Source organism: Pholis gunnellus, assembly GCF_910591455.1.
Source record: "Pholis gunnellus genome assembly, chromosome: 12".
Lineage (NCBI taxonomy): Eukaryota > Metazoa > Chordata > Actinopteri > Perciformes > Pholidae > Pholis > Pholis gunnellus.
In genome coordinates, this window is record NC_136539.1 from 20,293,288 (window position 1) to 20,306,037 (window position 12,750).

Genomic DNA, 12,750 nt, shown 5'->3' on the forward strand with positions numbered 1-12,750 from the left:
AACATCTGGATGCATAGACCACCACACATCTTCTCATATAATATTAATATTGGTGCAACCTTTGCCCTGATACAGGTGGAAACAGCAGCTTCAGGAGTTGTCCAAACTGCCAGCTTTTGCCCGAGTGGTGTCGGCCGGTAACCTGCTCAGCCACGTGGGGCACACCATCCTGGGCATGAACACCGTCCAGCTCTACATGAAGGTTCCAGGGAGCAGGACACCAGGTACACATGGACAGATTAAATACTAGGGCTGTCACAAAATAGCCAATAATGACATTTGAGTATTTGCCCTTAAATAACACATAAGTTCAAACTATTTGAAAATCTTTTTTACGCATTATGTTCATGACACCGTGTCTTAACTGACAGCGAGCGACGGAACACTGCATGAGAACTGTTGTCGCACGCCCTGCTTCTATTTATTCCTGTCGCTGGCTTAGAAACGAGGAACGATTCCAGAAGTTGAGAAGAAGATTAATCTAAAGGGTACTTCTTCATTGCACTACAGCGGGTAGTTTCCTTCCTGCTGGTGTTTTTTACTGTAAAGCATTTGCAGTAAAGATCACGATATATAAAATGTGTGTCGAAGGATCCCACTCGGCCGTCTTTTTAAGTGGTCACGTCTCCAGGGACGGGTACGTGGTTTGTTTACCTGATGTAACGCAGCGCTCGCTGTTAGGACACAAGTTCTCTGCCGTCATGGCGGCTGCTGTTGAATTATTCATTGTTGAGCTTTTCATTTTCAATTAATGAAAGTGAGATTGTGCTCGCGATGCAGACGGCCTCGGCGGTGCTTTTTTTTTTATTGTTTTGTTTTTACAATCAGAATACATTTTCATATTCAAATATGGCTTTTTTTTCTCAATTTGAATATATATTCACATTTTGATTATTCATTGACAATCCTAATAAATACCACATTGTATTTTTCTCACTCTGTTAGTAATCCCGTCCTTTTTTATTCATTATTCGCAGGTCACCAAGAGAACAACAATTTCTGTTCGGTCAACATCAACATCGGTCCTGGGGACTGCGAGTGGTTCGCGGTGCCTGAAACGTACTGGGGCGTCATCAACGACTTCTGCGAAAAGTACGTCACCCAGAAATGACGACTCGAGAGTTTCTTAGCCAGCCCTCCGGAGATGTGTTTTTCATTCAATTCACCCTCCTCTTGCAGGAACAACATCAACTTCCTGATGGGTTCCTGGTGGCCCAACCTGGAGGACCTGTACGAGACCAACGTGCCTGTCTATCGGTTCATCCAGCGACCTGGAGACTTGGTGTGGCTCAACACAGGCACCATTCACTGGGTTCAGGCCATTGGCTGGTGCAACAATATTGCGTGGAATGTTGGACCCCTCACAGGTGAGAAAAGGAAATATATTAGACGTTATGCGAGTGTTCATGGATGGTGATTACCTGCTGAGATTATAATTCCTCCAGACTTTCAGGATGCGTGAACTTGTAAACTCCCCCTGATGTACGGATTAAATGAAGAGTCCTCTCTTGTTTTGTTGTCCTCAGCACATCAGTACAAGCTGGCAGTGGAGCGTTACGAGTGGAACAAGCTGCAGAGCGTCAAATCCATCGTTCCCATGATCCACCTCTCCTGGAACATGGCCAGGAACATCAAAGTGTCGGACCACCGGCTCTTTGAGATGATCAAGTGAGGACTCTCTCTCTGCAACCACAGAACCCAGTAGTAGCTGATGTGACTGTTTCCCCAACACGTGTGTTTCTGTATGTCAGGTATTGTTTGCTACGGACTCTGAAGCAGTGTCAGATGCAGCGGGAACTGCTGCTGGCTGCTGGGAAAGAGCTGGTGTGGCACGGGAGGACCCAGAGCGAGCCGGCGCATTACTGCAGCATCTGTGAGGTAAGCACGCGTATCCTAAACCACCACGCCTACATGAGTGTTTTTTTTTTTAGCTGCATTTTGTGTCCGCGACACTTGAAACCCACTCTGTCAACCTCTCGTCCAGGTGGAGGTGTTCGACCTGCTGTTTGTAACCACGGAGAGCAACAGCAGGAAAACGTATGTGGTGCACTGCCAGGACTGCGCCCGTAGGGGGAGCGCTAACCTGGACAACTTCGTGGTGCTGGAGCAGTACAAGATAGAGGACCTCATGCAGGTTTATGACCAGTTCACCCTGGTAAGTACCGCGCACGAAGCCACCGGCTGTACCAGTCTCATTCAGAACCACAGTGGATCAGTTCAAACTCAAAGGAGACTTTTAAAGCGGCAATCTGTAAGAGGTGACGGTCTATGACCCACTGCTGAAAGAATTGCAATATTTAGTGTGTTCTTCCTGTATCTGTCTACAGGCGAGTCCCCAGCCTTCTTCCTCTTGATGCTAACACTGTTGTTCTGAGGACAGTTTGATCCTCAATGGACTTAATCGGAAACTCTCCGGAAACCTCTTTTTTTTTTTTCTTCTGATATTCAGGAAGTAAGCCGGCGGTCCTCAAACGGCGCTCTGTAGCGATCCCATAAGGCAGCTGCGTGAAAGCTGTGTGTCTATGCAACCTGCCTCCCCCCGGTGGACTGGAGGGGGGTGGCAGCTCCTCCTGTCGTCATGACCAGACTGTTCTACTGCTGGATGAGCTGGACTCCACTAGAAAATACACAAAATCCCACATAAAGAAAAAAGAAGAAAAAAAAGATGAATTACGGTTTTGTACATAATATTGTTTTAAATGGCAACATCGTCACACAAAGACTACTGACTTGATAGTTTTTCTTTTTTCCATTTTTGTATTCCGTCTGTGAGTTTGACACAAGAGCTTTGCTCCCTCCCTCCATGAGATGAGTCGTTAGCATAGCCGGCCTTTTGTATAGATAGACGCCTCGTCGGTCAGGAAAACCACATGAAAAACTCTTTTGTAATGTGAAAAGTTGAGTGAGACATTTGCAACATTTCCCCCCCCCCCCCCCATTTTTTTTTTTTTTTTTTTAATCTATTAAAACGTTTTGATTTTATGGAACTACGATGATATTTTGATTGCTTTATGTTGGGGGGAGAGGAAGTCGTGTAGACAAACAGCCAAGTCACAAAGAAAAAGGGTTGCACATAGACGAAAGAGTGAACTTTAATTTGTTTTTTTATTTTGATGTAAATTTACACTATTTATAAATGCATATTTATTGCTTGAAAATATTTGTTGATGGAATGCTGTAATTTTTTCCAGAGTACCTGCCATTAAATTTGAAGGAGCCTTGTGATTTTAAGCTCGGCCCCTCATACGTTTTCTATAAACATAAAACTGCTTAGTAAGCATTGTACAGAGACCTTTACCTTGAAATGGGTTTATTGTTTGAAGGATGTTTTATGAGTCAATAAACAAGAACTGTCTTTATTTACATCTGCAGCTCCGTTGCACTTATTGTTTCTTGTACATGAGCCAGGAGGTCGGTGTTGATCGGCGCTCGCTCAACCGAAGGGAAGGAACATTTAAAATGAAAGTCTGTGGAAACGTGTCAATTACACTAAATGTCAAAAGTAGAAAACAACATGATGATAATCCAACAACAGCGATGCAGAAAGTACAATAAAAATGCAGTCAATCCAACATAAAGATGAACAAAGTATATGGGTTTAAAAAAGATGGACATCTTCAGTGTGATTTACGAGCGCACAGGTTGTGAAAACACTAGTTAAATGGCCGCTAATCTTTTCTTTTTCTTTCACAGAAACTGTATTTTTCGGCCACATTTATAAAAAACAACAACCTACAATCACTGTATAGTCAGACATGAGATACTTTACCAAAACTACACACGACAGACTTTTCCTATCGCGTTTAATTTATTTTATTCACAACTTCATGCTTTAAAATTGTGGTTTTTGATCCTCTTATGGATTTACTGTCGGTACATATTTCTGATTTAAATATATATTATAATGTAATTTCTGTGAGCTGCCTGTATTCAAGAAGAGATTTGTCCTGATTTTTGGGGCCTAACTGAAGCAGCAAGATAAACTTTTCAAAGCTAAAGCTCGGCGACTGACACCTTATTGTAAGGTCTCCAAACAACTTTTGGATTGTTACGTTTTATTTGGGCGTTTTTTTGTTCCTATATTTACCTCACACAAGTGGATCAAAAACAAACTTTGTAGCCATTTTTAGAACTGGGTCGTCTCGACAAAGAGGTTCATTATTAAATGTACAACTGTCCTGCGTGAAGAACACAGAGGAGCTCTGGCGTGTTCGCGGCTGCCATTTGTCCGTCTCAGTTGGTCTTCTCGTCCTCAGCAGGCTGTCGGGGAAACGTTGCCAAATGGATCACCAGGAGGACCATTAAAACTCCTTTCTCACACAAGAGTACTTCGATCTTTCTTCCATTGGTCCAAGTGGTTCTGGAAATATCTTGGCACTGCATCAGTCAGGGTACAGCTTTAAATGTATAATTAGTAACTGACATCCCAAACTACACAAGTTCGTGTTTGATTGTGGCCAAAAAATGTAGAAGAATCAGAGTCTACTGCTGTTGGATCTGAACCAGAAGCGAATGGAAGAAACAGTTCTGGGCTACCGAGCAAGTGAGAAGAATACAGATGGCAGATCGCAGATGAACGAGTCGTTATGGAAGCAGTTTTATATGTTCAGGCCGCTTGAGATTAAAAATGTTTGCACGCTGTTGGTTTATTAAGGAGTTAACATTAGCTGTAATGGGTGAATGTTACAATAATGAAGAAGAACGTGGTTTTCACGTTTCTTCTCTTCTTCATGGGAGCGTTGTTTCATCCACACAGTCAGCGTCTCATTCGCTGGTTTTCGTGCATTCTGGGGAGCCTGTTATCTCTGCAAATTGTGCCCTGAATCTGCACCACAGTCCACCGCACCACAGTCTGATCCCTGCACCATAACAAAGACATAATGCCTCATTAAAGGCCCACATGGTGCATCCAGTTGACCCGGTGGCGGCGGGGGGGACTATTTTTATCTGAATGAAGTCCATGAGCACAGCGGAGGAAAAAAAAGAATCTTGGGGAGAAAAATAATGAATCGGAACAAAGTAGCTGTGAGAAATCAAAAACTTTCCTGATGTTCCTGACTGTAATCAATGCATGTGCTGTGTAGGAACTCAGTGGGTCGTCTTATTAAACAGTGTGCAGCTCAGTTTTACTTCACAGCCTCCTAAAAAAAGACCCGGTGATGCCACGATTTACGGGAGATGAAAAGAGGAACTCTGAAAATTGTCGGTTTGTAAAAGAGGAACAGAAAGCATTTTACTTCCTCCGTGGTTGAGTGGATACAAAAATAATAATGCAACATGCCTAATGAATAATAAATAATCAAGGGATTATTGTTTTGTGACTGTAACAGTCCTCTGCATGCTGGATTTGGTCTGACACTATATCAGCATGCTGTGATGTAAAAACTGGAGACATGGGTTCAGTCGTAATGAAAGTGTTGTTGGCCATGCAGGGCTCTAATGTTGGGTGGTTCAGACTCGATCATCTTCAACAACTACTGGATGGATTGCCATTAAATCATTGTGTAGAGACATTTTCTCAGAGGAGAAGTCAAACATCATCAGGGTGCATCCTCTAACGCCACCAAGAGGTTGAACATTGGGATTTTGTGTAAAACAATACAACAGTTGGGTGGATCGTGATAACATGTTCCCCTCGGCATACATTTTAATACCTTTGATGATCCTCCGACTTTTCATCTTTCCATCAAAAAATCTAATTTGTCCATTACTTTGGTTTATGTCAGAATTCTATACATCAGCATGTTAGCATGCCAATCACGTCATCATATCTTTGCTCAGTAGCCCTATTCATGTCTTTTCATGAAAACCACTCCCCCGCAGCTCCATACATTCCCCCTCTCTGTATGCTCCTAATGCACTGGAATAATGATGGTAACTAGCTGTGCTGATTGGTCTCTAATTACTGCTAATGCTGCTTAATGGAGTCCTTTATGGAACAGTACAACTCAGCAAATCACAGGTATAACCAGGAAGAATTAATAGAATAAATTAATATCAGCGTATAAACGTGTTAAAAAAAAGAGCTAAAGAAAACATCTTTATCCATGTATTCCAGTACTCTTTATCTAAGTATTCCAGTACTCTTTATCTAAGTATTCCAGTACTCTTTATCTAAGTATTCAAGTACTTTTTATCCATGTATTCCAGTACTCTTTATCTAAGTATTCCAGTACTCTTTATCTAAGTATTCCAGTACTCTTTATCTAAGTATTCCAGTACTCTTTATCTAAGTATTCCAGTACTCTTTATCCATGTATTCCAGTACTCTTTATCTAAGTATTCCAGTACTCTTTATCTATGTATTCCAGTACTCTTTATCTAAGTATTCTAGTACTTTTTATCCATGTATTCCAGTACTCTTTATCTAAGTATTCCAGTACTCTTTATCTAAGTATTCCAGTACTCTTTATCTAAGTATTCCAGTACTCTTTATCTAAGTATTCTAGTACTTTTTATCCATGCATTCCAGTACTCTTTATCTAAGTATTCCAGTACTCTTTATCTAAGTATTCCAGTACTCTTTATCTAAGTATTCCAGTACTCTTTATCCATGTATTCCAGTACTCTTTAGCAATGTATTCCAGTACTCTTTATCTAAGTATTCCAGTACTCTTTATCCATGTATTCCAGTACTCTTTAGCAATGTATTCCAGTACTCTTTATCTAAGTATTCCAGTACTCTTTATCCATGTATTCCAGTACTCTTTAGCTCTGACAGCAGACAATTTACTGATATTTCTTCTGTTATTGATAAACAGTTCATTCATTTTTGTTGCATATGCAAAAATAATTAATGTTCTATACAGAATTTATTTGTATTTTATTTGGCGAAGAACACCATAAGATCAGTGATTCCAAGCAGAGCGAGAGTCCACCACTTTCAGTTGACCTGTTTATATTTATGACATTGTGTATTTCTGTTCTTTGCACTTTATTCACAATCTTTATTGGTTGCAATTTGTCTTATTTGCAGTCTTTCCGACATTGTACTACTACTGCTGCACAACAATTTCCCCAAGGTTAAGTCCTTTATCTGAAGACATTGCCAGGAAAAATAAGGCAAGGTCTCTTGTCTGGCTTTGAATCTCATGCTAGATTTTTAGAGAGTGCTCAACCTTTAAACGTCCACTCAATAAACTGATATTGTTCTCTCTCTGCCACACAAACTCCTCTCGGATAACAGCAGCCATACAAACCATTTCACATTTCATTTTGTTCAGAGTATTTCCTTTTCTCTGCTGCACAACATGCTGCAGTACGAGGACTCTGACCCACTGCTGTTTTCCTCCACCTCATTGAATCCCTCATTCAGCCCGCCTGGTCTCTATAAATAACGTTCCCATAGAGCGAAAGAGCGCCGTCATTCACGTGTCAGGGGATTCATTTTGCTTTTGACGCATCACAAATACGTTTCAAAAGAGTCCAAAAACACACGACTTTCATCCAGGTGAAGTACTTTAAAACGATAAACAAAAAGTCCCGTATTAACAGAAGAGGTTTAACAAACACAGATGGTTAATAAATAGATATATAAGATTGTATTTAACTGCCATAAGGTTATTTATGTCATTGTTTAGTATGTTTGTTTACATGTCGTTATTTGTAAGGTTTGTTTTTAATGCGAATGGGTTTTTGTTTGTATAAAAGGGGGGGAACTATTGTTGCTTGCTGTGTTGTACCGGGACGTGTTTGACCGTGGCACAGTGACAGCAGAAGGGCGCGAAGCGTCTTAAGTCAGTCAGTCAGTAAGTCAGTCAGTAAACAAAGTAAAGTAAGTCAACTAAGTTTTCAGTTCAAGTTTCAAGGGATCATCTTTCGTGTTTCAAGTGGACTCATTTCCCTCTCAGTTGTGTGCAGCCAGTGAGGTACGTTATTTATGTACATTCGCCATTGCGCACATTCGCGCGCAAACTGTGTTTTTATGTAATGTAAACGTCTGATTGTTTTGTATGTCTAAATGTGATTTAAACAGTTCGACGGTGGACGGAGAAGTAGGAGGAAGAATAAATCCATCAGTTGAGAGAACCAAGGCGTCGTGTATTTACTGGAGGGAGTGAAAGTCGAACTCAGATCTGCGTGAATTTCCCGGACCTGCTCGTGCCCGACAGCTCGTCAAGACGGAATCACAGATAAGACACTGTTGAGCGTTAAAGGACACACAAGTTCATCTGTTTTTTCATGAAGACGTCCATAAGTCAGACACTTAAGTTCGTGTTCTGAAAGGTGACATAAGGATTGAAAAAATAAAATAAAAGTACTATAAGGGGCTGTGTGTAGCCTATTAACATAACAGTGTTCCATAAGATATTAAGAGGCATTAATGTAAGTGATTTATTGTTACTGCTGATCATTTAAAAAAGAGGTAATTAATTTACTTAAGAAAAAGAAGGGTTTGTGTATGTGAATATAAGAAACCTAGCATTAGGAGAGAAGTTTTCTGTTAATGGTTTAATATCTTTCAATGCAAACTCATTTAAGTGTTTCACTAAGGACCTTTACAATTTCTACTTTACTTTAAGGGGTCTATTTAAGAGAAAGTGACTTAATATCTTGAGTGCCTTTTGTAAAATGTTTTTTGTGAACTACACTACTTATTTGGGACAACTTGATCTGTGTACAGTTCACGTTAAATAATTTAAAATGTCACAAACAAGTAAAGGGAGTCAGTATGTAGGTGCACTCATAGAACAAGTGTCAGAAACAGAGCAGGTAGATGGGTCTAGTGCTGTAGAACAGACAGCACAGTCTGAAGAGCCTCGACGAAGTGAGAGAGTCCGCACGTTAACAGAAAAAGGAAAAGAATTTCAGAAGACGATGCAGATGGGAATCAAAAGCAGCTCACTTGACAGTGATGAGGACCTGGACAACGCTACAAAAGACCTGCTCAAGACAAAAGAGCTACTACTTCGCTTTGACAGCATCTACGAACGCTGGAAAGCTTTAACTAAAGTGGTTAAAAAATCTGTAACTAAACGGGATCCCAGTAACATCCTACAAGAATACACGAGTATTATTCAAAGAGAGTTATCTGAACTGAATAGTGTTTATGATGAACATCGAAGGATTGCCAGCCCAGCTCACGAAATGCGCCGCAAGCTGGACAAATGCATATCAGTCACCAAGATTGTTGTACATAACGCTCAGTCTCAAATTCAAGGAACAGAGGAGGAGCTGATTTGGCCAGATGCAAGTTCTGTATTTGCATCTACAATTTCCAGTGTTTCATTTCCAGACTCCAAGTGTTCCAAGGTTATTTCCACTCGCTCTTATGTATCCTCAGTTAAAAGACAAGAAGCTGCTGCCGAGTATGCAGCCACCAAAGCTGTGTTGAAGATTATGGCTGAGCAAGAGTGCCACCAAGAGAACCTGCAAAGACTTGAAGTTGAGAACAAGCGGATAGTTGCTGACCAAGAAGCAGCTGCATTAACTCGCCGTCTTCAAGGAGAAAGGGAAGAGACTGAGCGTAGAAGGGAAGAGACTGAGCGTAGGATGGAAGAGACTGAGCGTAGGATAGAAAAGGAGAGACAAGAAGCTACTCTCTTAAGGAAACAGCAAGAAGAAAATGCTGCAAGAAAAGAGTCTGAAGAGGACTTGAAAAGAGAGCTTGTGCGTTTGGAAGAGCTAAAAAGACTGAATGCAGCCAGAGCAAGGCTTCACGTCTATGATGAAGAGGACTTCTATCCAGACCAAAGGCTTACACCACATAAGTCTGAGCTGCCTCCGCTTGAGAAAGCAAGTAATCAGGTGAACCCTGTGTATCAGTACCCACAACCACTAAGAGATGTGGCTCCAAGAGGTGTGCTTCAAAACGACATGGGAGAGCTTGTGAAAGTACTGGCTGAGGCTATATCAGCAAATAGGCTGCCCATTCCAGAGCCTACGATCTTCAGTGGGGATCCACTCAAGTTTAATCATTGGAAGTCTTCCTTCCAGACACTAATTGAAAGGAAAAACATTCCAACGTCAGAGAAAATCTTCTTCCTTCAGAAGTACGTGGGAGGAGCAGCTAAAAAGGCTATAGAAGGTCATTTTCTGATTGATTCAGAAGATTCATATCGCACAGCATGGGACGTGCTCAACGAACGATATGGCGAGCCTTTCGTCATTGCCAAAGCCTTCCGAGACAAATTGCATGCTTGGCCAAAGATAGCCTCTAGGGAGAGTGCTGAGTTAAGAGAATTTGTGGACTATTTACGTAGTTGTGAATCTGCTATTGCTCACAATGAGAGTTTAAAGGTTCTTAATGACGATATGGAGAATCAAAGGCTGACTGCAAAACTACCCGATTGGTTAAGTATCAGATGGAACCGAAGGGCCACACAATACCAACTGGAACACAGAAGGTTCCCTAGCTTTAGTTATTTTGTAACATTCCTATCAATGGAAGCTAGTATTGTTTGCAACCCTATAACATCTTACAATGCATTACGACAAGGTGAATCTGATAAAGCAAAGTTCAAGAACCAAACCACAGTGGTCTTCAAGAACCAAACTGTAGGTGCCAAGATCTTCACAACGAACACCAGTGAAAGAAACATAGTCACATGTGTGTTCTGTCAGAAATTTGGACACAGTGTTCACAAGTGTCGCAAACTCATTGAAAGACCAGTCGCTGACCGTGTCAAGTTTATTCTGAGTGAGAGACTGTGCTTTGGATGTTTGAGTCCTGGCCATCAATCCAAGAGCTGCAGTAGCCGGATGGTCTGTGACATCTGCTCAAAACGCCATCCCACATGCCTACACGAAGATCGTTCAAACCAAGATCAAGAAACAAGGAGAGAAAATCCTAAGCAACCAAGTTCTGTCAAAGAAAGAAAGCCACAGTCAACACAACGACAAGAAGTTATCAAGGAAACCACATCTAACAGAGTTGTGCAAGAAGGCAATAGTACACAGACTTCAGCGATAGTACCTGTCTACGTGTCAACACAAGGTGATTCAAGCAAAGAAGTTCTTGTCTATGCTCTGCTAGATTCACAAAGTGACTCTTCATTCATTCTTGAGGAAGTGGCTAACGTTCTAGATACGAACACAGAACAAGTGAAGCTAAAACTATCTACAATGTCATCAAAAGCAACCATTGTAACCTGTAAAAGACTAAACAACCTGCAAATAAGAGGGCTATTCTCCTCTAAGAAGATCACAGTGCCAACAACTTACACTCGTGAATTTATCCCTGCTAATCGGACACATATTCCAACTCCAGAGACCGCTAAGGCATGGCCTCATTTGGAGCATCTTGCAGAACACATTGCGCAGCCAAAAGAGTGTGAAATTGGTCTGCTGATTGGGTACAATTGCCCACAAGCACTAATGCCACGAGAAGTTGTGTGTGGGGAAGAAAACCAACCCTTTGCTCAGAAAACAGATCTAGGTTGGAGCATCGTGAGTTATGGCGAACCACAAGATCACTACAGCGATGCAATTGGAGTAAGTCACCGCATCATTGTAAGGCAAGTAACGCCTGAACCCAAACCAACAGTCAAGCTTAAAAGTGAAGTTCACTATGTTTACAAGACCCAGATCAAAGAAATGATCAGTCCTGATGATGTAATTAAGGTGTTAGAATCTGATTTCAGTGAAAAGGTTGAAGAAGAGGCAACCGTCTCTCAGGAAGATCTCCACTTCATGACTAAGCTGAGAGATGGAATCAAACACAAACAAGATGGTCATTTTGAAATGCCCTTACCGTTCAAACAAGACAGACCAAATCTACCAAATAATAAGTCATGTGCTGTTCAGCGTCTAATATGCTTGGAACGGAAGCTCAAGAGAGACCAGAAATACTGCTCAGACTACATGAACTTCATGAAAGATATCATTGCTCGTGGTGATGCAGAGAGGGTTCCAGAAGAAGAACTCAACAATCAACCAGTCTGGTATATTCCCCACCACGGGGTGTACCACCCTCAAAAGCCGGGGAAGATACGTGTCGTCTTTGATTGTTCAGCAAGGTTCCGAGACACATCACTGAATGACCACCTTCTTACTGGGCCAGAGCTCACCAACACCTTGGTGGGAGTTCTTTGTAGGTTTCGCAAGGGCCCGATTGCTATTATGTGTGATGTGGAGCGAATGTTCCATCAGTTCCATGTAAGGCCTGAAGACCAAGACTACCTGAGGTTCTTATGGTGGGAGAACGGTGTACCCTAGCGCTGATGGAAGAGTCAGTAAGGTGAAACTTTTTATGAGTGACTCAACCTTAGATAACCAGGGTAAACGCACCACTAAGCCAGTCTATCTTGATAGACCTGTACAAAAGATAGTTGTACTGCTTGAAGCAGAATAGATTTGATAGTTATTTTGTGAGGTTAAATCCCAAAAATTTTGATTTGGTGGGAGTTTAACTGCCATAAGGTTATTTATGTCATTGTTTAGTATGTTTGTTTACATGTCGTTATTTGTAAGGTTTGTTTTTAATGCGAATGGGTTTTTGTTTGTATAAAAGGGGGGGAACTATTGTTGCTTGCTGTGTTGTACCGGGACGTGTTTGACCGTGGCACAGTGACAGCAGAAGGGCGCGAAGCGTCTTAAGTCAGTCAGTCAGTAAGTCAGTCAGTAAACAAAGTAAAGTAAGTCAACTAAGTTTTCAGTTCAAGTTTCAAGGGATCATCTTTCGTGTTTCAAGTGGACTCATTTCCCTCTCAGTTGTGTGCAGCCAGTGAGGTACGTTATTTATGTACATTCGCCATTGCGCACATTCGCGCGCAAACTGTGTTTTTATGTAATGTAAACGTCTGATTGTTT

The 12,750-nt window shown here is 41.5% G+C and overlaps 1 protein-coding gene across 1 annotated transcript in view; it reads left to right on the plus strand.

Moving 5' to 3' along the window:
* Positions 1-3,363, plus strand: part of kdm6a (lysine (K)-specific demethylase 6A) — a 34,074-nt gene extending 30,711 nt beyond the window's left edge. Inside the window, exons 24-30 of the mRNA XM_079170717.1 lie at positions 76-224; positions 978-1,092; positions 1,180-1,367; positions 1,527-1,668; positions 1,752-1,878; positions 1,985-2,155; positions 2,450-3,363. Coding sequence (XP_079026843.1) covers positions 76-224; positions 978-1,092; positions 1,180-1,367; positions 1,527-1,668; positions 1,752-1,878; positions 1,985-2,155; positions 2,450-2,485 — 928 coding nt within the window. The 3' untranslated portion in view covers positions 2,486-3,363. The remainder of the gene's footprint in view (positions 1-75; positions 225-977; positions 1,093-1,179; positions 1,368-1,526; positions 1,669-1,751; positions 1,879-1,984; positions 2,156-2,449) is intronic.
* Positions 3,364-12,750: the final 9,387 nt, after the last annotated feature.